Below are 26081 nucleotides of genomic sequence, written 5' to 3' on the forward strand. Positions count from 1 at the left end.
CAAAGAGTCTGGTTTCTCTTCCTCTTGACAGCTGGCTTATTTTTCCCCTCTGGTCTTGGCAAAAAAAAGTCATCTCCGTAGAAAGGCAGGGCTAGCCTCGCTCACGTTGTCGCAGGAACAGACCCGCCTATGGCCTTCTCTGCCACCCAGGGCGCCTGCTTGCCCACCGAGCGCCGGGCGGGGTTATGGCGGCCTGTCACCCTGGGCTCCCCTCTCTCAGTCCCACCTTCTGCTTTCTCTCTAGAGGGCCAAGTACCTTGCAGGCTTTATTTAGTGTGAACACTTAAAAATTTTTTGGAATACTTCTTTTCCAAAAAACCTTTATTCTCATTTCTTGACTTTTATTTTTTAAAAGGTGTTTTTTTGTATTACCTATTATTTTCTAATTTAAAAGGTGTATTTTAATTATTATTATAATCTACTGCAAATAGTTTTTCAAACAAGCTTTTCAGAGTCCTTGTGGTTACAAGAGAAATGAAAGCTGTCTCCCAGCATTTGAACTCCATTTGCATTTAGTGCTCTTGCCATTTTAGCAGAGGCTTGTCCTCTTTCCATTGCAGACTGTTTTGCATATAAAAACTGGCTTTTCTCCAACAGGGACTAAACTAATCACTTACGTTTCTCATTGAAGCAGACCCAGTGGAATAACCCATGTTCTCACGTACGCAGGCCTTACTTGGTGAACCTTTTGCCTTGTCTGACTCGAACCAGCAAGAGACCGGAGGAGTCTGTTCAGGAGACCTTGGCTGCAGCTATACCCAAAATTATGGCTTCTTTTGGCAATTTTGCAAATGACAATGAAATTAAGGTATGTATGATCAATACCTCAAGCATGTGAGCGAGGCTGGCAGGGTCAGGACTTTCGGACAGGCAGGCATTTGAGAGGACTTCCTGAGGTCTGTCGTGCTTTATAGTTTGGGTTGGAACCTTTCGAGTTAGCTGGAGGCACACCGAGAGCCTGTCTCCACTTCTGCAGTCTTACATGGGGGAAGAGTTAAATGGGAGGGGGCCGGTTCGTGCCCTGGTGCCATGTCTCTGCCTGTCTAGCCTGTGCCCTCCTTTGGTCTAGGCGTCCTCTGCCATCTGCCTTCTACAGGGCGTTCTCGGATTATGGGACCTGGACCTGAGAGGGTCCCTCGAGTTCTCAGAGTCAGATTTATTTTTTATTATTGCAGACTGTTTCGGTTCCCCACGGGCTGACTCTTTGTAATAATGCTTAGCTTTCACTGTGCTTTGAAGTTTGGACTGACACAGGATGATTCTTAATTTATCATTTCAGTGGTGTGTGTGTTTGTTTTTACTCAGAGAAGTTCTTTGAGATGCCACTGTCTTTCTCTGGAGCTAAATTTGTCAGAGATAGGTTGACTAGGTGGTGTCCCTCTGGGAAGGAACTGGAGGCCACCAGCCGTCGGGGGCGTGCTGCAACCCGCAGTCTGTTCCGCCACCTCTTTGGTTCCGGAACGTGCAAGATCACTGGGAGTTGAGCCTCTGGGAACCAGTTCATGCTCACTTCACTGTTCAGTCTTGTTTCTAAGTCCGACACTGATGTGCTATTTGCCGCCCCTTTGCCGGGGGCCATACCTCCAGTGGTGGGGCCCTGGTGGTGTCGCTGACAAGGTCAGCAGTGCTCAGCACGTGCCGAACAAGACCTGGGACAACTCGTGTTCAGAGCGTGGTTTAGAGTGATGGGAATGGATGCCGTTAAGTACCTTCAGCATCAGACACCCTCCGCCAGCTGGGCTGCGCATCCCTTCCTTGACTCCGTTAAGGCTTAGGTGGCTGTGGTTAGCAGTGTCGAGCCCTGTCTCTGGGGCTGTCCTCAAGGTCCAGTGACGAAGGCTTGCTGTCTGTTTCTCAGGAAGCGGCGTGAATATACGCCGTCACAGGTCAGTGAAGTCGTCTGGACCCACGGACATCTCTCAGGGACCTTAGCAGCATGTACACAAGCTCCCTTGGGCCGGGATGTCACTGTAGGTTGCGAGTGCTCTCTTGACTTCATGATTTGTCTTTTATTTTTACTATATGTACTGTACATGGTGTCATTTACTGACCCTGTCCCCAGACAGTGTGGGCACAACTTTTCCAGAGCTGGGGCTTCCGCTCTCGTTTTGGGGGACGCAGGCGCTGCCGTCCCGCCCGGCAGGCAGGAAGCAGCCCGCGTGTTTGCAGACCGCGCTGGGACATGCCGAACTTGGGGCTTGTGTCTGGCCTTGGAAAGCCTCCAGTTGTTGATCGCCAACGCTCCACGAGGCCCCGGGGCAGGCTGATTTTCACGACAGTGAGGCGAGCTTCTCAGGAGCCTCCCCCCTGCCCGGGGCGTTTTGCGTCCGCAGGTCCTGTTAAAGGCGTTCGTAGCCAACCTGAAGTCCAGCTCCCCGACGGTGCGGCGGACGGCGGCTGGCTGCGCCGTGAGCGTCTGCCAGCACTCCCGCAGGACGCAGTATTTCTACAGCTGGCTCCTGAACGCGCTCGCAGGTATGACACAGTGCTCCTGCTGCCGCTCCCGCGTCTGCTCCAGATGGACCTTGAAACTCTTAAATCAGGCAGCTCCCTCGGCCCCGGGACCAGGCTCTGGGCGCTGGCCCAACTGGGGAATGGGGACTGAGTTTGGGCTGAGTACTGGGAGAGGGCTGCTCCCTTGGGCCTAGGACAGCCGGTGGGGCAGTGTGCGCGGGCCAGTGTGCTGCCCCACCCACCTTCCGAGACCAGGCCCTCCATGCCGCCAGACCGCACAGAGGCCGTGGTGGCTCTGAGTGCCCTGAGTCCCCAAGGCCTGAAGCCGGGCCTCCAGGCTCTGCAGGTTCTCTGCTCAGGTCTAAGTCTGCTGACACTTTCTCCTGTGCTTGGGGCCATTGTGGGAGTGCATGCTAGCAAATGCCAGAGGGGGCGTGGGCGTTGGACGTTGGGTATGAAAGAGCCAACTGAGTTTCTGACTCCCCAGAACCATGACAGGGCCTTGCCAAACCGCAGGTGTAAGGCCTCCCTTTCAGCCACTGCTGGGCTTCGGCCCACGGTGGGATACGCGTGTATCTTTACTGTGAGGTTTGTGTCATCTTTGTCCCTACTGCCCGCCTCCCAGTAGGGTTCTGCTGCGGACCTGTTTGTTAACACACTAAGCCGTGGATCACCAGGTAGCGGATCCGACGTTACGAGATCTTGTTGCCGCCTCTCTAGGTTTGCTGGTCCCTGTGGAGGACGAACACCCCACCCTCCTGATTCTTGGGGTGCTGCTCACATTGCGGTACCTCGTGCCCTTGCTGCAGCAGCAGGTCAAGGACACGAGCCTGAAAGGCAGCTTTGGAGTGACACAGAAAGAAATGGAAGTCTCTCCCTCGACAGAGCAGCTGGTGCAGGTAGGAGCCGCTGGGTAACACTGGTGCCGATGCATGAGTGACTGCCACCCAGAAAACTCACGTGGAGGGGAGGCGACAGCACCGAGGGGTGAGAGCGTGGCCTCTGGAGCCGGACCTCTGGGTCCAGGTCCTAGGTTACAACGCCTGGCTGTGCGACCTCCGTACGGCAGTCCCATCAGAGTGAAATGAAGGTCCTCGCCTGAGGGTGCCGAGAGGGGCACATAAGCCCCGACCCTGCCTGGCACAGAACGCCGTGCCCTGTTTCTGAACCAGGGCACGTGAGGTGCGTTCGCCTGCTCCGTGACCGCGGAGCTCGCGCTGCGGCACAGCCGTGTTCACCCACGCGGCGGGCTCCACGCTGGGTTCTCTTCAGTCTTTAAACTCGACTTCTCGGCAGAGCATGTGGGATTTAAGTAGTTCCAAAGCAGTATGTGAGTGAGCGCATCCTAATAATGTGAAAGTAATGATGTCGCTAACAGTTGCGGGGCAGGTGAGGTGAAGGCAGGTGGGATGCCAAGGTCCTTTTCCCCAGCGAGTTTGTACACAGTTGGATGGCCGCAGAGTCAGCTGCAAGCCCGCTGTCCCGAGCAGGGCAGCAGCCTTGTCTGGAACAGCCCGGGGTCCCCTGTGCCCCCGCAGCCGCCTGGTACCACTTTGTGCAGTGGTGCAGGGGTGCAGGTACGGGTGTGGGTGCGGGTGTGTGTGTGCAGGTGTGGGTGAAGGGGTGTGGGTGTGGGTGCGGGTGTGTGTGTGCGGGTGTGGGTGTGGGTGTGGGTGTGGGGGTGTGTGTGCGGGTGTGGGTGAGGGGGTGTGGGTGTGGGGGTGTGTGTGCGGATGTGTGTGCAGGTGTGGGTGCGGGTGTGGGTGTGTGGGTGCTGGTGTGGATGTGCGGGTGTGGGTGAGGGTGTGTGTGTGCGGGTGTGTGTGCGGGTGTGTGTGTGGGTGTGGATGTGTGGGTGTGGGTGAGGGTGTGTGTGTGCAGGTGCGGGGGTGCGGGTGTGGGTGTGTGGGTGCTGGTGTGTGTGTGTGTGTGGGTGCGGGTGTGGGTGTGTGGGTGCTGGTGTGTGTGTGCGGGTATGGGTGAGGGTGTGTGTGTGCGGGTGTGTGTGCGGGTGTGTGTGTGGGTGTGGATGTGCGGGTGTGTGTGCGGGTGTGTGTGTGCAGGTGCGGGGGTGCGGGGGTGGGAGTGTGGGTGCTGGTGTGGGCCACGTTTGCCTGGGACCGCAGCCTGCAGAACTGTGACCCGAGCTGGGGAGGTCCCATCAGAACTTACACGCGTGGAATAAAGTGGCCGCTGCTGAGACTTGTGCTTTTTAATTTATACCCTTTACACGGTCTCTTTTTAAACATTAGTGTTACTTTTTTGGTGTTAAACGTTGGGCTGCCCGACTGGGCAAGCCGAACTACAGAGTGCCTGTTAAATTTGAATTTCAAATAAATCATGAATAATTTTGTGGTGTAAGTGTGCCTGAAATCACAGGAAACATAGTTATACAGCGAAGTTATTTGTTGCTTATCTGAAATCCAGATTTCACTGGGCGCTCTGTATTTTATTCGGCAACTCTAATAAAGGGGGAAAAGAATCAGTTCGTTATGTCCACGTGATGTGTTGTAGTGTTTAAGCACTAATAACATCCGACATACCGCCTTAAAGGTTTTGGGAACTTTCTCAGTGACACTCATGGTGACTGACGGTCCTTGCCTAAGTGTGTATGAGAATGACAGTGCTCACTGAGTGTTGGGCTTCATTCTCCCTTCACTCGTCTCCAGTTCAGGGAGATGAGGTCTTACTTAGGACGCTTCTGCTTTTGTGGACATGCTCTACTTTTAAGGAATTAATTTAAGAGTGAAAAAAAATCACAGAATTTAGAAAACTACATGGAAGCTAATGACCACAGTGGTAGATGTGACAGAGGAATTTTTAGGGGCAGAAAATAAGGCATAAATTTTGCCAACGTGAGACTGTCAAACACAGAAAAGGTGAGCCCTCAGCCACATGTCAGAAACCAGAACGATGCCCCGCGTTGCCCGTCTCCAGGTCTACGAGCTGACGCTGCGGTACACGCAGCACCAGGACCACAACGTGGTGACCGGGGCCTTGGAGCTCCTGCAGCAGCTCTTCCGGACGCCACCCCCGGAGCTCCTGCAGGCGCTGACCACAGTCGGCGGCCTGGCACAGCTCCCCGCCGCCAGAGACCAGCCCGGGGGCCGCGGCCGCAGCGGGAGCATCGTGGAACTTATAGGTGAGTCACTGGGAAGGCTGACTCCAAATGAACCCTGCGGCCACGCCGGTTGCCCTGTCGGATGCTGGTCAGCCTGCGTGTGTCAGGCACTGTGCACCTCCGCTCCTGAGGACAAAACTCACAAGGCGGGAACCGTCCTGACCCCACAGAGAGAGGAACCAGGGTGTGGAAGGCGAGGCGGCGAAACGAGCGCAGCTCCCTCTGGCTTGGCTGCCTCCGAGTGGCCTTTCGTCTGTCGTGAGATGAAAACGTTAGGGGAGGTATTTCCAGGACCTGTCATCTCTGTCACCTTGCCAGGGGTGGGATCCTCAAGGCTTCTGGGGCGTTCAGAGTTCCTTTCTGCCCGGAGGTCCCTCGCCGCTGTCCTGACGGCTTAGGAGACGCCCCACTTCTCCCCACAGCACCTCCGTGCTCTGGGGCTGCGCCCTGGGTCCACCCCGTGCTGCTGCACAACGACCGCTGGTGCTCGGCGGCCGGCAGGCCCTGTCCACCAGGGAGAGGCCCCTCGGGCACCGGACAAGATGGGAGCCCTGAACCACAGCCTCGGGTGCAGCGTCTGGCACGGCGATGGCCTGGCCTCTCCTAGGCCCTGCGGTCGACTTAGTGCAGCCTCTGTGTGGCGGGGCTTTTACTCACAGCTTCCACAGACTGGTCAGAGTTTGGTTAATTTGTCCAATTGCTGCTTCATTTAACATAAACGTTTGCCTGAACCACGAGCAGAGAAATGTTAATATGCCCGTTCCCTGTCCTTTGTACTGAAGAGCCCTTTTCTCTGTGGAATGCATGCGTTACAAATAATTGCTGAAATACTCATTTCTAATGATTATTTCTAATGTAAATTTCTGTTTATTAGTTGATCAAGTCGTCTGAGATTTCTGATGGTTTTAATTGGGCTCTTTAAGTGCTCTTTATTTGAGCTCTTTTCACATTTTAGGTCATATCTTTAGAACTATATATGGAGTGGTAGTGTAATTTTCATGTTGAAATTTAAGCGTAGCAGTTTGGTGCTTAAGCACTGCCTGGAGAAATACATTCACATATCTTCTGGTTTTAAAGTCAAACCGAGTGTTTTGAATATTTGCGAATTCCTTCGGGATTTTCGTAGCTTGTTACCTTACTTTCATTTGTCATTTTTTGTGATTTACAGCCGGAGAGGGTTCTTCATGCAGCCCTGTCCTTTCAAGAAAACAAAAAGGTGATTATTTCAGAAACTAGAGTCTCGAATCTTACTGATCTTTCTGTGTCCATAACACAGGTGACTGTGCCCCTGCCTCTTCTCAGCAGAGGCCTGTGGGTGTAAATATTGCTGGACTTGACCAGGCCTGGTAGGGTGGCTTCTACAAACGGCTCGTGTATCAGAATTGCTTTATCATAAATTTCTATTGCTTTATGTCAGGAGTCAGCAAACTTTTCTGTAAAGGGTCAGGTGCTACATATGTTAGCCCTGTGGGCCTCCCTGTCTCCTTTGTAACTATTCGACTCTGTCTTGTGGCGGGAAGGCAGGTAGGCAGTACCAAGCTAGTGGATCCTGTGTTCCAGTCAATCTTATTTTGGAAGCAGGCGAGCCGTAGCTTTCCGACTCTTGCTTTAGAGAATATGCTCTGTTTTATAGAGGTGACTTATCTTCCCAGTGAATTTTGTTTAGTATTGATTGGGAATAATGTTTGGTTAATTATATAGTTAATTTTGGCCTGGTTATCATTTTTCAGCCATATTTATCTTTTTACATGCCCAACTGTTCTGATGCAATTAATTTATTTTTATTAGATCGAAGTGTTTCTGATATAATCCAATAGTTTTGGTATACATTATTACTTTAAACAGCAATTAGCTTCTTTTTTATTGTAGATTTCCATAGGAAGTAAGTGCTGTCATTTTTTTATTTTGAAATCTTCAAAGACTAATTCTTTTTTTATTGTGGTGTAATTGACCTACAGTGTACTGATCATTTTTGTGTAATGAGTTGAGTATTTAATTGAGAGACTAATGCCTAATATTATTTGCAGTATCGAATGGGATCTTACATGCTGGAAGAACTTAGAAGCAATAATATTTGGGCCATCATCGTGTGGGATGCTTAATCAACTTTGAGATTTTGGTGAAACACCGAGATTGTTTGAAAGCAAAGGGATTCTAGGAAAAGTTAGTCTCTCTGTTCTTGAGTTTGGAGGTTTCCAGGCTGAGTTACTCTGATGCTCGTCTTGTTTGTTTATGAGCCACTCTTTCCAGTGCCGAGGGTAGAAGGATGATTGAGTCACATGGTTGAGATGAGTCGTTTCATTTTCTTCTGTCTAGGACATGAGCTATGTCTTCAGTCTTTTTTTATTTTTCCAGTGTTTTTTTGTTTGTGTTTTTCATTTAGAGCTGTGGTTTTCAATTATTTATTGTTGTAGCCTCAAAGTTCTTTTTTTTTTTTTCAGTTGAAATCTGCCAGTATATAAGAGAGAGAAAAGTAGAATTGTCATTGTTGGATGTAGGGTCAGGTGAGGCTGGGGAACGTGGCCTGGGTTACCTTCTCTGGCAGCAGCTTGCCCTGCCCTCCCCGATCTGCGAGCCACTGATTCTGCACAGAGAGAGACTGCTTGCACTGGCCCCTGAGCGCATGCGGGTCGGGGGCAACTGCTTGCTCTGTAATAACAGCCCAAGTCGTCATACCAGTTTCATATAAATTTTGGGTTTCCTTTGCGTTTTTTTGCCTTTATTGTCACATGAATGTAGACTTTTGGAAATTGTCATGTGTGTGACCTAGTTTTTGAAGAATAGTGAAAGTAGAAATTACAAGTTCCTGATAATTATTTTGATAGTGTCATTTAATGATATTTATATGTAATGTAACCGTAAGATTTAACACATTATCATGTTAAGGCTTTTGTTTTATTTTTTTCTTATTAATATAATTCGGAAACCGTTGTAAAATGTGTTTTTAGAACTTTGTAAAAGATGAACTATTATTCCATCTTCCCAGATCACACAATGCTTGAGTTCTGACTGTCAACCATGGAATCTAGCAAACTGAAAGATAATAGAATAAAAGTGACCTTTAAGTGTATAAGTGTTACGTGTAAGTTCTGATGTGCCATTGGAGACCCAAGGGCTAATGGGATTGGTTCTAACCATTTTTAAGACTTAAAAAAAAAAAAGGTGATATAAATTATTTAACATCAGTAATCTAAGTCAATAAATATTTACCAATTATTAAAAATTTTTTTTAATACCAACAGCACTTGGTTTTCCTAGGTAGTATCCCATCCAAAGAGTAACCAGGCCTGACCCTGCTTAGCTTCCGAGATCAGACAGGATCGGGCTTGTTCAGGGTGGCGTGGCTGTAGACTAATTATTAAAATATTTTGTGGTACAGTGTGAGAATCCATTTTAAACTTCTTTCCATATATGTTTATTGATTTTAATAGTACTCTATACTATCTCTGCATTCTTTGTGTTTAGCACTCGAGGTATACAAATAAATATGGTGATGAATCGTATAAGAGGGTGATCAGATACACTTATGGTTTTCCACTTAGACTGTGCCTTTACTTGGCTTTCAAAGTCCCTCCTCTCAGCGTGCCTAAACGGACCCTTGCTTTGTCTTTTCCTAGGGAAAGTGCTCTTCGGAGAAGCAGCCGCCTTGGAGGATGACTCCGAGTCGAGGTCGGAGGCCAGCAGCCCAGCCTTCACAGGTAGCTCTCGGGGAGTGGCAGTGGCGTCCCTCCCCCCGTGTGCTGGCTCCTACCGCTGCCTGTCCCCTGCGTCCCCGGGGGCTCCAGCTCCTGAGGCAGCCGTGGAGCCAGCTGCTCATTATGGACAGTCAGGCTTCTGGATCACGTGTACTTGGAAGCGTGTGTGTGTGTGCTCACATCAGATGTTTGCTGTCGTTCTTGGTTTAGGCCGCTTTGAAGTTTGTGCTCCTTGTGCGTCTTTGAGTCGGGGATGGTGGGTGTCTCATGACCTGCGCGGGTTGGGAGGGGGAAGTGGGACTAAAAGTTGTCAGCGGATAATTTGACTTGGAAGAACTCTGCGTTTATTTACAGATAGCTTATTAGATTCTTGATTCACGTTATACAGGATGAGTGTCCACTAAGATACTAGCAAGTGGATTAAATGAGAGTGGTTTGGGTTGTGTAATCCTATCCAAAAAAATAGTCTTAGATAACTGAAAGTAAGGCTAAAATATTTGGTACGGAAAATCCGAATAACCCCAGTGTTGATTATTCATTTATTTTACAAAATATAAATTGACTTTTTAATTATAAAAATAAAGTTAAAACAACTAAAAATTCTCAATAACAACAACCAAAAAAACAATCCAATCAAAAAATGGGCAGAGGACCTGAACAGATACTTCTCCCTAGAGGACATACAAATGGCCAACAAATATAAGAAAAGATGCTCAACATCAGTAGCTATTAGGGAAATGCAAATCAAAACCACAATGAGATGCCATTTCACACCTGTTAGAATAGCTATAATCAACAGGACAAGTAATAACATGTTGGAGAGGATGTGGAGAAAAAGGAACCCTCATACACTGCTGGTGGGACTGCAAATTGGTACAGCCACTGTGGAAAACAGTATGGAGGTTCCTCAAAAAAATAAGAATTGACCTACCATATGACCCAGCAATCCCTCTTGGGTATTTACCTTAAAGACTTGAAAACCCATATCCGAAAAGATACATGCACACTGACGTTCATAGCAGCATTATTCAGTGGCCAGGACATGGAAGCAAGCAAGGTGTTCTACGATAGATGACTGGCTAGAGAAGCTGTGGTGCATACATGCAATGGACTATGACTCAGCCATAGGAAGAAGTGAAATACTGCCCTTTGCAACAACATGGATGGACTTTGAAATAATCATACAAAGCGAAATAAGCCATATAGAAAAGGTTGAAAATCACATGATAATCACTTATATGTGGAATATAAACCCAATAGCAACAAATGAACAGGACAAACAAACAGAGATTCATGGACATGGACAATGAACTAGTGGTTACCAGAGGGGAGGGGGAAGGGGCAAATAAATAAGTAAATAAATAGATAAATAAAATATAATCTGAAAAAAAAAAAAACCCCATACAGTTGAAAAAACAAAAAAACAAAAAATTATAGCTATCCATGTCGCTAAATAATGCTCGAGTGCTCACTGACCCAGTGGCCTCCAGGAGTAACCACTGCTCACAGCTTGGCATAGATCTTCTTGGAGTGGTTTTTATGTGGCAGTGTTGTGTTTAGTGGGAATCTTAAAACTAAGCGAGGAAAATGCGGTGCAGATTTATGCTGCGAGAGAATGTGGCCGACTTAGACGTCTCAGCAGGGTCTGGGAAGAAGGAAAGCCCCCCTCAAAGTGACGGTGCGTCGACCGTCTTTTCTGAGCACTGCTTGTCCAGACCACCGGGACGTGTATGTGGGCCCGGGCCCATGCCCCGGCCTGGCTGCTGTGCCCGGCCCGCCAGCTGCCGCCTTCGCGTGCGGCCCTAGCGAAGGCCGCAGCAGCTGCGTCGGCGCTTGACGTGCTGATGTCACTGGGCGTACACTGTAGGACCGCAGTGAATACCGTTTGGGAGAATTCACAGCACCTGAAATGTGTCTGCGGCCGATCCTTGTCTTACTAGTATGACGTGACACAGTGGGCAGTGAGGAAGAGCGTGGAAAGCAGCTTCGGTCATGTTGGAGGCGTGCACTGTTGTCTTGTTGCGAAATATCCTAGTTCGTGTATTCACTGTACTTCAGGGAGGGTTTCTTAAAGTTAAAATGGTGATGGTGAATTTTAGGGTATTTTGCAAATATTTTATTCCTGTTGAATATTTTTTCCCGCCCTTTGAGGAATGCGTGTTTCTTTGTCTTCAGCCTCAGCCAAGGGTGAGATTGGTGGCGAACTGGCTGCCTCCTCCGGGGTGTCCACTCCTGGCTCTGCCAGCTCAGCCGCCGACTCCACGGGTCACGACATCATCACTGAGCAGCCCCGGTCACAGCACACATTGCAGCCGGATTCGGTGGATCTGACCGGCTGTGACTTGACGAGCACTGCCACCGATGGGGACGAGGAGGACATCTTGAGCCACAGCTCCAGCCAGGTCAGTGCTGTCCCGTCCGACCCTGCCATGGACCTGAACGATGGGACCCAGGCCTCCTCACCCATCAGCGACAGCTCCCAGACCACCACCGAAGGACCAGATTCAGCTGTGACCCCTTCGGACAGTTCTGAAATTGTAAGTGGGTGCAGGGCACATCCCAGTTTCTGAAGAGGGTTCTTCCCCGGCGGCCCAGACCTAGCCCCTTCTCTCTTACTCCCCTCCTCCCGCCTGAGCTACTAATAATGAGCAGAGGGCCACCAAATCAGGCCATTAGTGGAGAGGTGACCCTATCTCAGACCTGCACTGAAAGAGATGGCTGAGTGTCATTTGTGCTGAACATGGAGGTCAGAAATTAGTCGATGACAAGGACTGTGCTAAAATTGAGTATATTTAAAATTCTTTAAGGCCTTGGTGGGCACAGATGAAATCATCATTTAAAAAAGTTTTTAAGCAGCCTACTGTTAATAGGTCTGTAGGCATAATGTAGTGTGATTTATAATGTTAGTACTATGCGTTATTTTAATACTTTCTGACTTTTCATAATGTTTGTAACATATCCCATCTTATAGAACATGGATTTAAATAGCTGTGATCTCTTAAGTTAGTGGACAAGAAGTACCTCAAGGATAGCCCAGTCAACATTTTTGGCATATAAGGGGGTCCCCCCCCTTTAATTCTCCACCCCACTACTTCCATCCCTGACACATGGATGTTGCCATTTTCCTCTTAAGAACTGGATCTCTGAAGGTGGGGCGTCCCCTCCCCACACGCTCCCAGTGGTTACCCGGGCCCTGTGGCTCCGCCTGGGGCACGAACCCAGGACCTTCTGCTTGCAAGGAAGACATGCTAACCACTACGCTAGGGCTGCCCCCACATATGAGGTTTTACACCCCAAATTTATTTTTAAAAGTTTGCACAACTAAATGTTTTGCTACTCCTGAGTATGTTTTGTTAAGAATGTGGTTTCGTTTTGTTTTACTTGGATGAGCACAGAAACATTGGATTACAGGTCGTGGGCTAAAGCCATGTGTGTCCCTTTGAGAACTTATCACGTGGATGTGGTTTCTAATGGCCGCGTGGGTCTAGTTACTTAGAGAAGAGCGCTCGTGGTTAGCATGTTGAAGCAGAAGACCAGAGGAGGACGGGCCACCTCCCTGGACTGGGGGGGGAATGATTCCCAGCCAGGGACGGGTGACTCAGTGCTAAGCAGCATGCGGGGAACAGGGACGCTTGGGCAGGTGCTGGCTCGGGGCGTTCAGCGTCTGTGCTGGGGGTTCCTGCTGCTGGTTTATTACCCCAGCTTCCACGAGACGCCTTGCCGCTTGACAGTGGCTGGCTTAGGACGGATTTTTTAGAAAGAATAAAGGGCCATAGGAAATGATGGAAATTTCCTATTCTAGGAGTGTTTCAGATATTAAGTGTGTGCCGTGCTGGATCTGGGGCCTGCGGGCCTCTCTGGCCCGTGGGGAACCAAGCTGTCCTTGCTACTTCTCAGGCTGGTACAGTTCTTTCTGGGTGGCGAGGTGCTTCCCTGTCCCGTGTCCAGTCCTTGATTGCCACCTCCCGTCGTGTCCCGGGGAGTGTGCACAAGCTCGGGCAGAGCTCACAGGAGGCTCCCAGTCTGGAGCGGGGCCCGTCCAGCTCTGCCCACATGGGGCCGGAGCGTAAATCTCTGGCTTTGTGAGCTTTGCCACCTTGTCACAGCTCTGCCACTGGAGTGTGAAAGAAGCCACAGGTTATCTACAAACAGGGTCATGACCGCGTTCCAATAAAGCTACGAACATGGGTGGCAGGACAGGTCGTCGTTTGCCTCCCGCTAGTCTAGAGCGTGTGCTTGTAGCGGGGCAGGCGACAAGTCAATAGTCAACAGGAGAGTAACTGTGTAGTCAGAGCGGTGTAAGTGCTGTAGAGAAAAAGAAGCAAATTGAAGGGGACAGAGACTTTCCTCATGAGGCAGCTCAGGGTGGGGGTGGAGGGCTTTACTCGGGGCCACCAAGATGAGGGTTTGGGCCTTGCTGGTCAGCTGTGTAGCCCGGAGCAGTTTTCTCGCCTGCACTTTCTTATCTGTAAAACGAGGGTGGAATGGGCCTCGGGTGGCAAGACTTCGAGGATTAGGGAGCTGACACGTGCTCCGATCCTGCTTGGTGTGCCGTGAGGTGTTCAGAAACATTTTTTATTGTGTGGAACTTCTCATGTTACCTGTTTTGTTTGTCCATTTTTAGTAACTAATCTGGAAGACGGGGAGTGGAAGAAATCATCTTTTTCCTTGGTTGGTTTTGATCACATAGGACTTGGAATGATTTTTTTAAAATGATATAGAATTTGTTTTGGTAATAATTATTAGCATGTTGAGGGTTCATTATTCAGTTTTTCAGATAAATTATATGGAATTTCAAATGGACATGAAAAATATTGTAATATGGAATTATAACCCAGTTTATGGCTACATCTATGAAATACTGTGTCCAAAACGGTTGATTTAGTCCTAGTAATTTAGGAGATAATCTATTATTATATTGTTAAGGTTTTGTCTAAAAGATTTTTCTCATTTCTGATATACTGTAAACTGTAAAGTTTGCTTATCTGAAGATAAAGATTTTGTTTTTGTTTGGATTTTTTTTTTTTTTTATCAGAGAGAAATTTCCAGATTGGGATTTCTTTGAAGTTTTAGAGTTATAAAAGCTTTCTAGAATGTAGTAGTAACGTGTGACCGGCAAGCTCTCGGTAACGTACACACACGCATCCACGTGCGTCCGAGGAGTGGCCCTCGTGCTAAACGTGGCTCGTGTCGCTTAGCAGTTTCGCCTTCGCGCTTCCACGTTGCGTGTCGACGCTGGGTGACGGCACCGCAGAACCCTCACAGCCCTGAACCCTTTAGGTGTTAGATGGCGCTGACAGCCAGTATCCAGGGATGCAGCTTGGACCCGCGCAGGAGGACGGTGACGAGGAACCCACGGGAATCCTTCCCGGGGAAGACGCAGACGCTTTCAGAAACACTGCCATCGGTATGTCCACTTCAGCTGATGTGCTTTGAAAAGGGCTCGTTCTCAACCCCGACATCTGAGTTGTATCTTACCTTCCAGATGTCTTCGTTTTCTGAGTTGTAAATAGCGACTGAAGAAGGACCCTTTTTCCTGCTCTTAATGCCTGTACTTTCATGTTGTTTGCGTGTAAATATGTGTATTTGTGTCTGTTGGAAGCTTAGTCTCAACTTCTGCTTTTTTGAAGCCCTTCAACAAGCACATCTATTGAAAAGCATGGGCCACAGCAGGCAGCCCTCCGATAGCAGTGTAGATAAATTTGTGTCGAGAGATGAAGCCGCTGAGCCAGGAGATCAGGAAAACAAGGTGAGAGGCTTCGGCTGGAGACCGCGCAGCGTCCCACGTCACCGTGGCGCCGACTGTCCAGCATGCTCCTAGCTCGGCCACCGTGGAGTTTTTGCTCAGCTGTTTTCTTTAAATATGGGCCTTTCCCCGAGGCCTGCTCCTCCTTGCTGCCTCTCCAGGCACTGCCAGTCCCGAGACTTGCCTGAAGCCCGGCCTCCCTGAGAGACCGTCCCAGGCAGACCTGTGTTACCCGGTGGCTCCCTCGCCTGGGTTCTCATACCTCTCACCTGACGCTCGTGCGTGGCCTTGCAGCGCTTCTTGGTTTTGCTCCATCGAGTTGACCTGTTTGTGTGTATGGTAAAATGCATATAACAGAATTTGCCAGCTCAGTGGCATCGAGTGCATTCATACTGCTGTGGCCACCACTGCCGTCATCTCCAGGATTTCTTCATCTTCCCAAACGGAACCTCCGTCCCCACGAAGCAGCGACTCCCATCCCTCTCCCCCCGCCCCCGGCACCGCCATCCGCCTTCTGTCTCTGGGCATTTGCCCGCTTGAGGGGCCTCAGAGAAGTGGGATCGCGCAAGATTTTTTCTTTCACGTCTGGCTTGTTTCACTGAGCATGATGTTCTCCAGGTTCATCCTTGCCATAGCAGGTGTCAGGCTCCTTCCTTTCGAGGACTGAATAATAATCCATTATGTGTGTATACCACATTTTGTTTTTCTGTTCATCCGTTGATGGACACTTGGGTTACTTCTGTCTTTTGGTGACTGTGAATGATGCTGCTGTGAACACGAGTGTATACATACCTTTTCACGACCCTGATCTCAGTTCTTGTGGGTAGGCACCCAGATGTGGAATGGCTGGGACACGTGGGAATTCTGTTTTTAAGTTTTCGAGGAACCGCCTGTCCTCTCAATTAATTTTAAGTTTCTTTAGAGCAAGAAATAGTGCTTTGTGCTTAGTCCTACAGAGATGCCCACTGTTGCCACTTGGTCATTCCTTCCAGGTGCCTTCATGCCAGGCTTGCCCTCTCTCAGCGCTGGGCTTCCCCTCTGCCTGAGGGACTTCTCCTTGTCCTGGGGATGGCAGCTCACATCGTGCTTCCCCGAGCCGCCTCTCCCACATGCTGGTCGCAGCTGCCTTCCTGCGCCGTGCTCCGTCCCTGCCACAGCCCACATGACCCTGTGCCGTAACTGCCTCCGGCTGGTCTGCCCTGCCCTGCCGTGGTGTGTGGGGTCAGGTGTGCACGTGGGCAGAGAAGCATCTCTGTCCCTAGTGCTGGCATGATTGCTGCCCGGGGAACTATTTGTTGAACGAATGAACGAATGAACATATTGGTTCTCTGATTATAAGACAAATAAGTGTCAGTTTCTCTGTTCCAGCCTTGCCGGATCAAGGGTGACATAGGACAGTCAACCGACGACGATGCCGCTCCCCTTGTCCATTGTGTCCGCCTTTTATCTGCTTCATTTTTGCTAACTGGGGAAAAAAATGGTGAGTTTGGAAGGGCAAGAGCAGAGCCGAAGGCCGTCACTAGCTTCGGAGGTCAGCTGGGTGACTGGTTCAGTGCCTGGTCACTGCAGCCGGGGGAGTGAGTCTACAAGTGACAGCGTCGGGAGGAAGGAGGAAGTGACGGGGCAGCCGCTGTAGTGGCTCTAGTTTTGTCTGTTTGGAAATGGAAGGCCGCTTTGCCACCGAAGGTGACTCGGGTGGTTACTTTGCAGCGCTGGTTCCGGACAGGGACGTGAGGGTCAGCGTGAAGGCGCTGGCGCTCAGCTGTGTTGGAGCCGCGGTGGCCCTTCATCCCGAGTCGTTCTTCAGCAAACTTTACAAAGTACCTCTTGACACCACGGAATACCCTGGTATGTTAAAAGTTCACGTCTCCTTCCTCGTGTCTAATCCTTATTTTGAAAACTATTTCAAACTATCTTGGCTCTTTTTAGAGCAGTACGCGTTTGAGTTGATTGACGGCATTTGAACTGTTTGTAGTTCTCCATCAAACACAGATAGTGACGTAGCTTCTTGGACTGTCAATGCGATGCTTAGTTAAAACACAAAGCAATAGAATTCTGGGAACAGGAGCCAGTTTACTAGGCATTGGATTTGTACGGAAAGCACAAGTTATATATTATATTAGCATTGCTCCAGATCACACTGAGGTAGGCCAGGCGTTCACACTCAGAGACACGTGGGAACTGAGGGTGGCCAAGGCGACAGCAGGCCCAGTCCCCCGGGGGACGCATTCTGAGATGCATCCTCACGGTGGAGCAAGTGGCGGGAGGAGTCCTTCTTTGGAAATTATCCTCCTGCCTTCTCCTTCTTGCTTTTTCTTGGGCAAGGGGACAAACTTGTGCTTTTGAATTTATGTTGGGTGAGAGCAGGCTTGTTGGAGTTTCTCTAATTTTTTTTGAAATGAAATCTGGGAATTTGCTCATTGGCTGACAGCCTGAATCCTTACCGGCTGTGCGGTGGCATCGGCCTACGATGGATCTGGGGTCTCTGGTTCCCCAGCATGGCTGCTCTGCTGGGCTTTGCCCAGATTTGGCTCGCCCCTCACCCCTGATTTTCTTTGCTGATAATTGAGCTTTTGCGTGAGTGGAAAGGCGAAGGAGGCGTAGCAGCTGGGTGGTCTGTCCCCGCAGATGAGCAGTACATCTCGGATGTCCTGAACTACATCGCTCACGGAGACCCCCAGGTCCGCGGGGCCACGGCCATCCTGTGTGGGACCCTCGTCTGCTCCATTCTCAGCAGGTCTCGCTTCCGAGTGGGGGACTGGATGGGCGCTGTCAGGACGCTGACAGGTAGTGGCCGATTTTCAGGGCTGGCTTTTCTGGGTATCATGGCCAAGCTTGAGTTTACATAATGGTATTTGCTTGTTCTTCTGGTCAGGAAGTACATTTTCCCTGGCGGACTGCATTCCTTTGCTGCAGAGAACTTTGAAGGATGAGTCTTCCGTTACTTGCAAGTTAGCTTGTACTGCTGTGCGGGTGAGCATAATCATTTGTTCACGATCATACTTGTTTGTTTAGAAGTTTTTACTTTTATTACAATTAAAGTATCAAATGTGCCCAGACATTCTAAAGCTGTAAACGTTAATAAACATCTGTGTATCCGCCAGCTTTAGAAAGAAAACATTGCTGATGAAGTTAAGGCTTAATAGACTTCTGTTTGAATTTTAATTCTTAGAATACTTGTTTGAAATATATCTTCTCCTAAACTGTGTATTTGGAAATTGACTTTGCTAATATTACGTGTAAAATTGAAAACGAGTCCATTAGGCTGTAGAATAGGAGTACAGTGAGGCACAGGGGTTACTGAGCAGCCCTGTGTTTATGTCAGTGGAGTGGCCTCTGTCCTTTGTGTGGTGGCAAGTCCAGCCTTATATACCACCTGGGTCATAAATCACAGCCGGCCAATCAGCAGCAGGAGAACTTAACCAGTAAAAATTAAAACAAAAGCCCTACAATTGTCAAACTTCTAGGATGCCTTCCTTTTTAAAACTTCATGGCCTGGCCAGAATTGTTCCTTAGTTCCAGATGTTTGCCAGGGTTCAGGCGAGCGGAGGGAAGTGTGTTGGCAGCATGGGGAAGCGGCTGGCCCCGTGCCAGCCTGTGTGGAAATGCCCACGTGTGTGCTCAGGCGCAGGGAACTGTGCGGCCGCAGAAGTCCTCCTCTGTCCCTCTGTGTGGCAAAACACAGAGTGACATCAGCACGGGCGTGGGGCGTGATATTTGTTTTAGAAGTGGCGTGGTGGTGTTGCCCTGCCTCCCTCTTGGCCACTGGCAAATGTTCGTGAGATTGGTGTCTGGGGACGGAGGCCGCGACCTAGGCAGAAACGGGAGGAAGAAGGAAATGGTTACGTGAATGAGACGCTTACTTCTAAACTCGGGCCGAGTGAGACGAAGCGTGTGCTACAGTAGCTCCGAGACGCGGGGCGAGTGTGCGCCAGCAGCATCCCAGAGCACCGGATGCGGCTCCGGCCTGGGCCAGGCCGGATGCGAGCGCTGTGGCCTTACTTTCCAGCACTGCATCACGAGCCTCTGCAACAGCAGCTACAGCGACCTGGGCCTGCAGCTGCTCACCGACGTGCTGAGCCTGCAGAGCAGCTCGTACTGGCTGGTGAGGACGGAGCTGCTGGAGACGCTCGCAGAGGTTGACTTCAGGTGAGCACATGGGGTTCGTCCGCGGAGTCCGGGCCGCCCGGTGGTCGCTCCCGGGGAGCCCGAGCCACGTGGACCTCGGCGTTTTTCTCCACCTCGGCTCTGCTCTATTCCTGGACTCCCTAAGTGCAGGCAGAGGAGGGCATTTCTCTCAGAGTTGTTTGAGTGTCTGGATGGTGGGAATCAAATGGCTCAGACTATTAAAACCATGGAGCTCGCATCAGTTTTGCTTCCTTAAAAGGAATGCCATCGTTTTACGGAACTCAGGTCAGGTAGCTGGTTTGTATTTTGTTGCACGTGAGAAATAACTCTTGATGCGTTGCAGCTTTTCACTTTCTAGGAATGAGTTTTGGTTCAAGTTGTTTCCTTTCGGAAGGGAATTTTCTTTTGTTACCGGTGTTTCTTGCAGCCTCTGCGGAGGCTGGCGTGTGCCAGGCTCGTGCTGCCGCCCGTAGCCAGGTGTTTTCTTGCGTCCCCAGAGCATCTCTGACAAGTAGGGATGGAGCGCACTTGACAGGTGGGCGCTGGGCGCGGGGGGAGCTCCTCCCGGCCCGTGGCTGGTTGCCCCCCGCCAGCGGCTCCCCACCTTCTGCACTCGGTGCCTGAGCCAGTTCTGCCGGGCGCTCGGAACCTCCCAGCATAACACACATTTGCACTTTTTCTGAAGATGGTTTGCTGAGCACGTCTGGTTGGGTCCAGCGTTGTGCGAGGGGCACGGTCCCCCTTGCCGTCACGTGGCAGCGTCGCCATCATTTGGCGCGAGTGCTGCTGCTCGGAGCGGCCCGTGAGCCTTCCTACCCGGTGTCTGTCAGCGGGTGCTTGCCGAGTGACAGGTTGTTTCATCGTTAAATATGTTCTCCCGTTAGGTTGGTGAGCTTCTTGGAGGCAAAAGCAGACCACCTTCACCGAGGGGCACATCATTACACGGGGGTAAGCGGCTCGTCTCGCGGGGCCACCTGTCACCCCCAGCAGTTGCGCTTTCTTGGTGCGGAATCGCGCCGAGTGCTCTCCGCTTAGGGTCGTTCCACAGTCTGGTCCAGGAAAGTTGGGGTCGCATGGGGGTGAACTTAAGACTGGTGACCTCGAGTTCTTCCACTGGCTTTCCAAAACACCTTGCTGAAAATGGAGCTAAATGCAGAGACTATATTTTTGCTCTTGTCGCCAAAGCTGCTGAAACTGCAGGAGCGGGTGCTCAGCAGCGTCGTCCTCCACCTGCTCGGGGACGAAGACCCCCGCGTGCGCCACGTCGCAGCCGCTTCGCTCGTGAGGTATGTGCCGAATGCGTTTCCTTGTGTTCACATTTCTGGTGAAGGCACTAAATGTTACGAGAGTGGGGAAAGGGGAAACTCAGAGGCCAGAGGGCAGTTTTCCAAATCTTTTGAGGTCATTTTCAGCTACTCTTATTAAACTATCAAAAAAATTTATTCACTGCCACAAGAGTCTAAAATAACAATTAAACAACAAAATACTAATCTGCTGTAAACGTAACGCACTGCCGTTGAAATTTGGGCACATAGAGAGGAGCCCCAGGAAGGGCGTGGAAACCGCCCGCAGCTCCTCCGCTCGGGAGCCGCTGTCGGCGGCTCTCTGTGTGTCCTCTGAGCCAGCGTCTGTTTCGGCATTGGTTCAGAACATACCCGCAGTTTCGTGATCTGGTACTTTCCACTTACTGTATCGTTAGTGTCTTCCTGTTATCAAAGACTCTTCTGAAAAAGAAATTTTAATTAGTGCCATTTGTACTATCTGATTGTGATAGATTTTTATATAAATATTTGATTGGCTATTAAGTTTTCTTTAACTTAAATAATGAATAATGCTCCAGTAAACAATGTTACTCATAAATGTTTATAATTTCTTAAAATTAATTTCTGGAAGTTGCATCACTAGGCCAAGCTTTTTTATGTATATGTAATTTTAAATTTCTAATATCTTTTTTGAGGATAATTTATATCCCTTAAAATGCATGCATTTTAAGTGTGTATTAATATTCTTAGTACATTTACAGAGTTGTGTAACCAACACCATAATCCACTTTTAGAACATTTTCATCACCCAAAAAGACCCTAGATTCTTGGTTTCCAGCTGCAGCCCCAGGCAACCACAAATATACTTCCTGACTCGAGAGATTTGCCTCTTTTGGATGTTTTCTATAAATGGGATCACGCGCTGGATGGACTTTTGCCTGGCTTTTTTCACTTAGTGTTTGGGCTTCACCGTGCTGTGGCAGGCACCATGAGTTCGTTCCTTTTATTGCTGAATAGTATTCCATCACATGGGTAACGTTTTTTATTCATTCACCAGATGATGCACATTGTTATTATTATTGCTTTTTCCGTATTGCGAGTCCTGTTGTGAACGTTTGCCCATAAGACTCTATGTGGACATATGTTTTTATTTGTCTTGGGGAGATACCCACACGTGGATTTTTTGTGGGTTTTGATACTTACAGTGAACCTGGCCTCCAGAAGCGTACCAATTTGTGCTCCCACTTGACCAGAATACGATTGTGCCCGATCCTTCTCATCAAATCAGATATTTCAGAAAAAGTTAAATTTGTGTTAGTTTTTAGGTAGAAATTGGTTTTTCTTTTTAAAATAACTTTTGTTTTAATAGAAATACATTATTATTGAATAAAACTTATGGGGGGAAAAAAGGAAATATCCTGACTATCCTAAGAATGTACATCTTGGTGTACATCCTTTCCATCCTCAGCGTTGTCATTGCATTCTTTTGTTTACTTGTGAGATGTTTCCTTTTCGTTGACCTAACTGGTCTGTGTGACTTGCCTAATCAACAATTTTGGATCTTTACCATTTCCTGCAAGTGATGGAAGTTTATTATACCCCGAAACAAACCATGCTCAATGGCCATGTATCCATGGAGGAAAGAGGTTTTAATTAAACATGTTGGGGTTTGCAAATCAGTGTGAGAAAGTCACAGATTGTGCACCCCACCCATAGGTGTGCGAGCACACCCACCAGCATGTGCACTGCGGCTGACTGCAGAGTGAGCCCCCTGCTCTTCTGCGAAAGTGTCCCGGATTCTGCCTTTTGGTTCAGTTTAGATTAGTGAGAGACCTCAGCTGCAGCCTTGCCGTCTGGGGTGGACAGCTGGTTCCGCGGACCAGACGGCAGAGGTGAGGTGGGGGCAGGCCTGGCCTGGCCTGGCTGTAGGCGGTGCTCAGTGCTCCTGTAGATGCTGATGAGAGGGTCAGGAAGACAATTGTCCGGTTGTTTTTTAATCAAAGCATTTAACGTGTGCAGAGAAAGGCACTTTTTAATTCTACGGCAGACAGAAAGTAGATCACCTGGTTATTTCAGAGCAGGTGTGCGGACCAGAGTCCCCCCACCAACGTGTTTGAAGAACAAGCGCCCCCCTGACAGAGGGCCGTGGTGGTGTGTGGGTGGACAGTGGGTTAGGCCTAGCCACCTCCACAGGGACGGCATGCACACAGGTGTGGCTTCAGGTACTGTCTGGAGTAAACAAACTTTCCTTTTATGTTAGGCTTGTCCCAAAACTCTTTTACAAATGTGACCAAGGTCAAGCTGATCCGGTAGTGGCTGTGGCAAGAGATCAAAGCAGCGTTTACCTGAAACTCCTCATGCATGAGACGCAGCCGCCCTCCCACTTCTCTGTCAGCACCATAACCAGGTACGATAGCCAGGTAAACTCACCCGGCCTGGCCTTGTCACGGATCACGTGCCCTTTCCTGACGCCTTTTTGGAGTTTTAATCTAAAGTGGATCTCCTAGGAAAAAACCCTTAGGCGAGGATATTTGAGTAGGCTGTCTTCCTTTGATAGGATAGTTCTTTTTCAAGATTTACTACCTCACCTCTCTAACTCACATATACCGATGTTGCAAGCCGCATACTATGAATGTGTTATTTTATGTGACCCTGATGCTGCTGTGTCTTATCTAAAAACTTGTCATTAACTTTTCACTTTAGTCGTGTTCCCTGTGAAGAGTGTGGTTATGTCGTGCCTGTTAATTTTTAGGTGAGCAGCCTATTAAAGAGTGTCAGTGTTAGGGTCATTCACCAGTTCAGTGACTTGCGAGTGTTAGTCATATTTATTGTGAGAAGCTTTAACATGCAGTTTCACATGGCTATGCATAGCCCATTCTCGCCTGAGTCTCTAGTGAGTGTCATGGACTATAGAGGTAATTAGAGCAGAAATGCCGTAATGAAGTTATAATTTGTTTTAGAGTCATAATTTGCAAAGAAGGCTATGGAAGTAATAATAAGACTATTATGCTTTTTAAACTCTTTTAAATGTTATTTTTAAAATTAGTTTTATGTGATAATTCTTTTCCGAGTGGCAGTTTTTTAAAACTTGGGCTAAATGACTTCTAAGCTGAAATGTTCTCTTGATACTTTCATTCTGAATTTGGAACTCAGCTGTCACATTTTGAAGTCATCATTCCTAAATAAATATCACTTTTTCTCATTTAAAGACCGCATAAAAAACACATGGAGGTAATTTTATTCTCAGAGAATTTCCTTTATTTAAGCTCAACTGGCATGTTCTCTCTTTGAAAAGATTCAGGGTAAATATTCTTTTATGATAAGGAGAAGCAGCATGAGAGTATTTCATTAGCAGAGAGCATTTCATTTTTTTTCTAAATGCGATTTCAGAATGTTTAGATGCTAACAGAGATGAGATGAGTATAGCATTTCATTAAAATTCGTCACTAACTGCTCCATTGAAAGTTTTCCCAGTTCCCGACTTGGGCCGGCCCCTTGACATGTGCCGTTCCGAGGGTTCTTGCGCGGTGAGCGCAGTTACCTGTGGGGAAGCTGTGTTTGCAGCTTCACTACCTGCCGTTTCACAGTTTATGCGAGAAGATAAAACTCTCCTCCCGGGTTTGTTGTTGAGTGGCCCCGTGCCCAGGACACTGAGGGGCACAGGGGTGCATCAGACCTCACCTGCCGGGGCTTCATTCACAGAGCTGGGAGTTGGAATTTGTATGTAAATACCAGGAGGAGTCAAAATGGGACCCACGAGCGGAGTACGCGGAAGGGGCTGAACCATCCTGTGGTGGAAGAAGGGCTTTTTTATCTCGCAAGGAGTAGTGTCATGATGGAACTGTTAACTCACAGTGTGAGAAATGGGTGGCCTTGGGCGTGCAGGGAGATGGCGCACAGGCTGGGCGAGGAGGCCGTGGCCGTGGCCCAGCGGTGCCGGCGCCCGGGGTCGGCAGGGAGGGCTGTGATTGCAGCCACTCTCACAGGATGAAGGCCAAGTTTATTTCCAGTCTTGCTTCAACTTAAAAGTCAAGTAAAAGGCATTTAAGGTCTTGTAGCCTTTAATCTGAATCTTTCGAAGTGGTTTTTAAGTCTCCACATTTTTCTTATAGAATATACAGAGGCTATAATTTACTGCCGAGCATAACGGATGTCACCCTGGAAAATAACCTCTCAAGAGTCGTCGCGGCGGTGTCCCACGAGCTCATCACATCGACCACGCGGGCGCTCACCGTGAGTCTCCTCGGGCGGTCTTCGTGAAATGCGCTTTCTGCAGTTCGTGAGCTCAGTTCTTAATCAGAGCTCTTGTGTGCGGGGCGTACTGGGAAATGGTGCTTCTGCGAACAGATCTTGGTTCATTCGGTTGGAATGTGACACCTTTTTTCTGATTATTAAAGTAATTCGTACTCATTGTAAAAAAAAAAAAAAAATCAGCCAATACAGGAATATGTAAAAATGAAAATAAAGACTACCATAATCTTGTCTGATCTCGGAAGCTAAGCAGGGTTGGGCCTGGTTAGTACTTGGATGGGAGACCATGTAGAAAGACCAGGCGCTATGGACTTAAAAAATTTTTAATCCGAATTGGTAATATATCAGAAATTTAGAATATCTCCTAATATAATTGACTCAGCGACTTTGTAATGTATATACTAAGGGGAGGAAAAAACAAATGTCAACAAAGATTTTTGTGTAATAATTATGTCATTATTTATGGTGCTGAAATTGGAAAAGAATCATAATGTCCAAGAAACCAAGAAGGATTGAATTCTCTATGGGAGCTTATTTATTATGCACCTATTAATATGATACTTGGAGATTTTTAATGATATAGTGAGTATAATCTGGATTCTAATATTGAGTGAAAAAAGGTACAACACAAAACTATGCTTGTGTACAGTCAGATCTTAGTTATGAAAAATAGTATTCATGTGTATATATTTCTCACATACTCAAGAAAATGGCTGGCAGAAAATTGCCAAAATGAATTTTAGGATTATGACTGAATTTTGTTGTCTTCTTTGTATTTTTCAGATATTCACAAATTTCCTAAAATGAACAAGTGTAACTTTTATAATTAGAAAAAAAAAAGAATATTATATGAACGTAGTGTAATTTGCTGATTACCAAGTTAAACCTTGTCATTTATCTTGTGTGACAAGCAATGTTTGCACATTGTGGAAAACTCACAGCGTGTGATTAGGGCATCTTGGTATAAGTGCCTTTCAAACCTAGATATTGTTTGGGTTCTTTGTAGTTTGGTCTTCCCTTGATTGGGAAGATATAAATAAATATTATTTATTTGTATATATTGTGGCGTACGTGTGCCAGGCACTGTTCTAGACTTGGGCTAGTAAGAGAGAAGACTCCCGCTCTGGTGGTCCTGGTGGCCTGCTCAGTGGATGAGTGTTCACCTGCCTGGTTCAGAGCTGAGCAGGGTGGGGGAGGAAGGGTGCTCTGGGCAGAGGGAGTGGCACTGCGCCATTACAGTTCTGGGCAGAAGGAGCTGCGCCACTGCTGGCCTCTCCCCATGGGGGTTTCATCCACCTTTCCTTAAAACCTGGGTGTCAGGCGTCTAGCCGTGCTTTGTAAGGTGTGGATTCATACCGTGGTAAGACAGGTGTCCTAGCATTAGGCAGATCTTGATTGTGTTTCCACTGTTTGTACTTTTATGA

At 48.4% G+C, this 26081-nt stretch overlaps 1 protein-coding gene across 3 annotated transcripts in view; it reads left to right on the forward strand.

Moving 5' to 3' along the window:
• Positions 1-26081, forward strand: part of HTT (huntingtin) — a 116645-nt gene that overhangs the window by 25104 nt on the left and 65460 nt on the right. For 2 of the 3 annotated variants that reach the window (XM_016159198.2, XM_036227436.1), the window contains exons 6-23: positions 670-808; positions 2334-2475; positions 3175-3353; positions 5392-5596; positions 6744-6791; positions 9193-9273; positions 11446-11807; positions 14551-14677; positions 14901-15019; positions 16385-16496; positions 16727-16864; positions 17645-17803; positions 17892-17989; positions 19026-19165; positions 20029-20092; positions 20330-20430; positions 22667-22813; positions 24519-24639. In XM_016159198.2, coding sequence (XP_016014684.2) covers positions 670-808; positions 2334-2475; positions 3175-3353; positions 5392-5596; positions 6744-6791; positions 9193-9273; positions 11446-11807; positions 14551-14677; positions 14901-15019; positions 16385-16496; positions 16727-16864; positions 17645-17803; positions 17892-17989; positions 19026-19165; positions 20029-20092; positions 20330-20430; positions 22667-22813; positions 24519-24639 — 2482 coding nt within the window. The remainder of the gene's footprint in view (positions 1-669; positions 809-2333; positions 2476-3174; positions 3354-5391; positions 5597-6743; positions 6792-9192; positions 9274-11445; positions 11808-14550; positions 14678-14900; positions 15020-16384; positions 16497-16726; positions 16865-17644; positions 17804-17891; positions 17990-19025; positions 19166-20028; positions 20093-20329; positions 20431-22666; positions 22814-24518; positions 24640-26081) is intronic. The other variant, XM_036227435.1, reaches the window with a different exon arrangement.

The sequence above is a fragment of the Rousettus aegyptiacus genome, unplaced genomic scaffold, assembly GCF_014176215.1.
Source record: "Rousettus aegyptiacus isolate mRouAeg1 unplaced genomic scaffold, mRouAeg1.p scaffold_m13_p_10, whole genome shotgun sequence".
Lineage (NCBI taxonomy): Eukaryota > Metazoa > Chordata > Mammalia > Chiroptera > Pteropodidae > Rousettus > Rousettus aegyptiacus.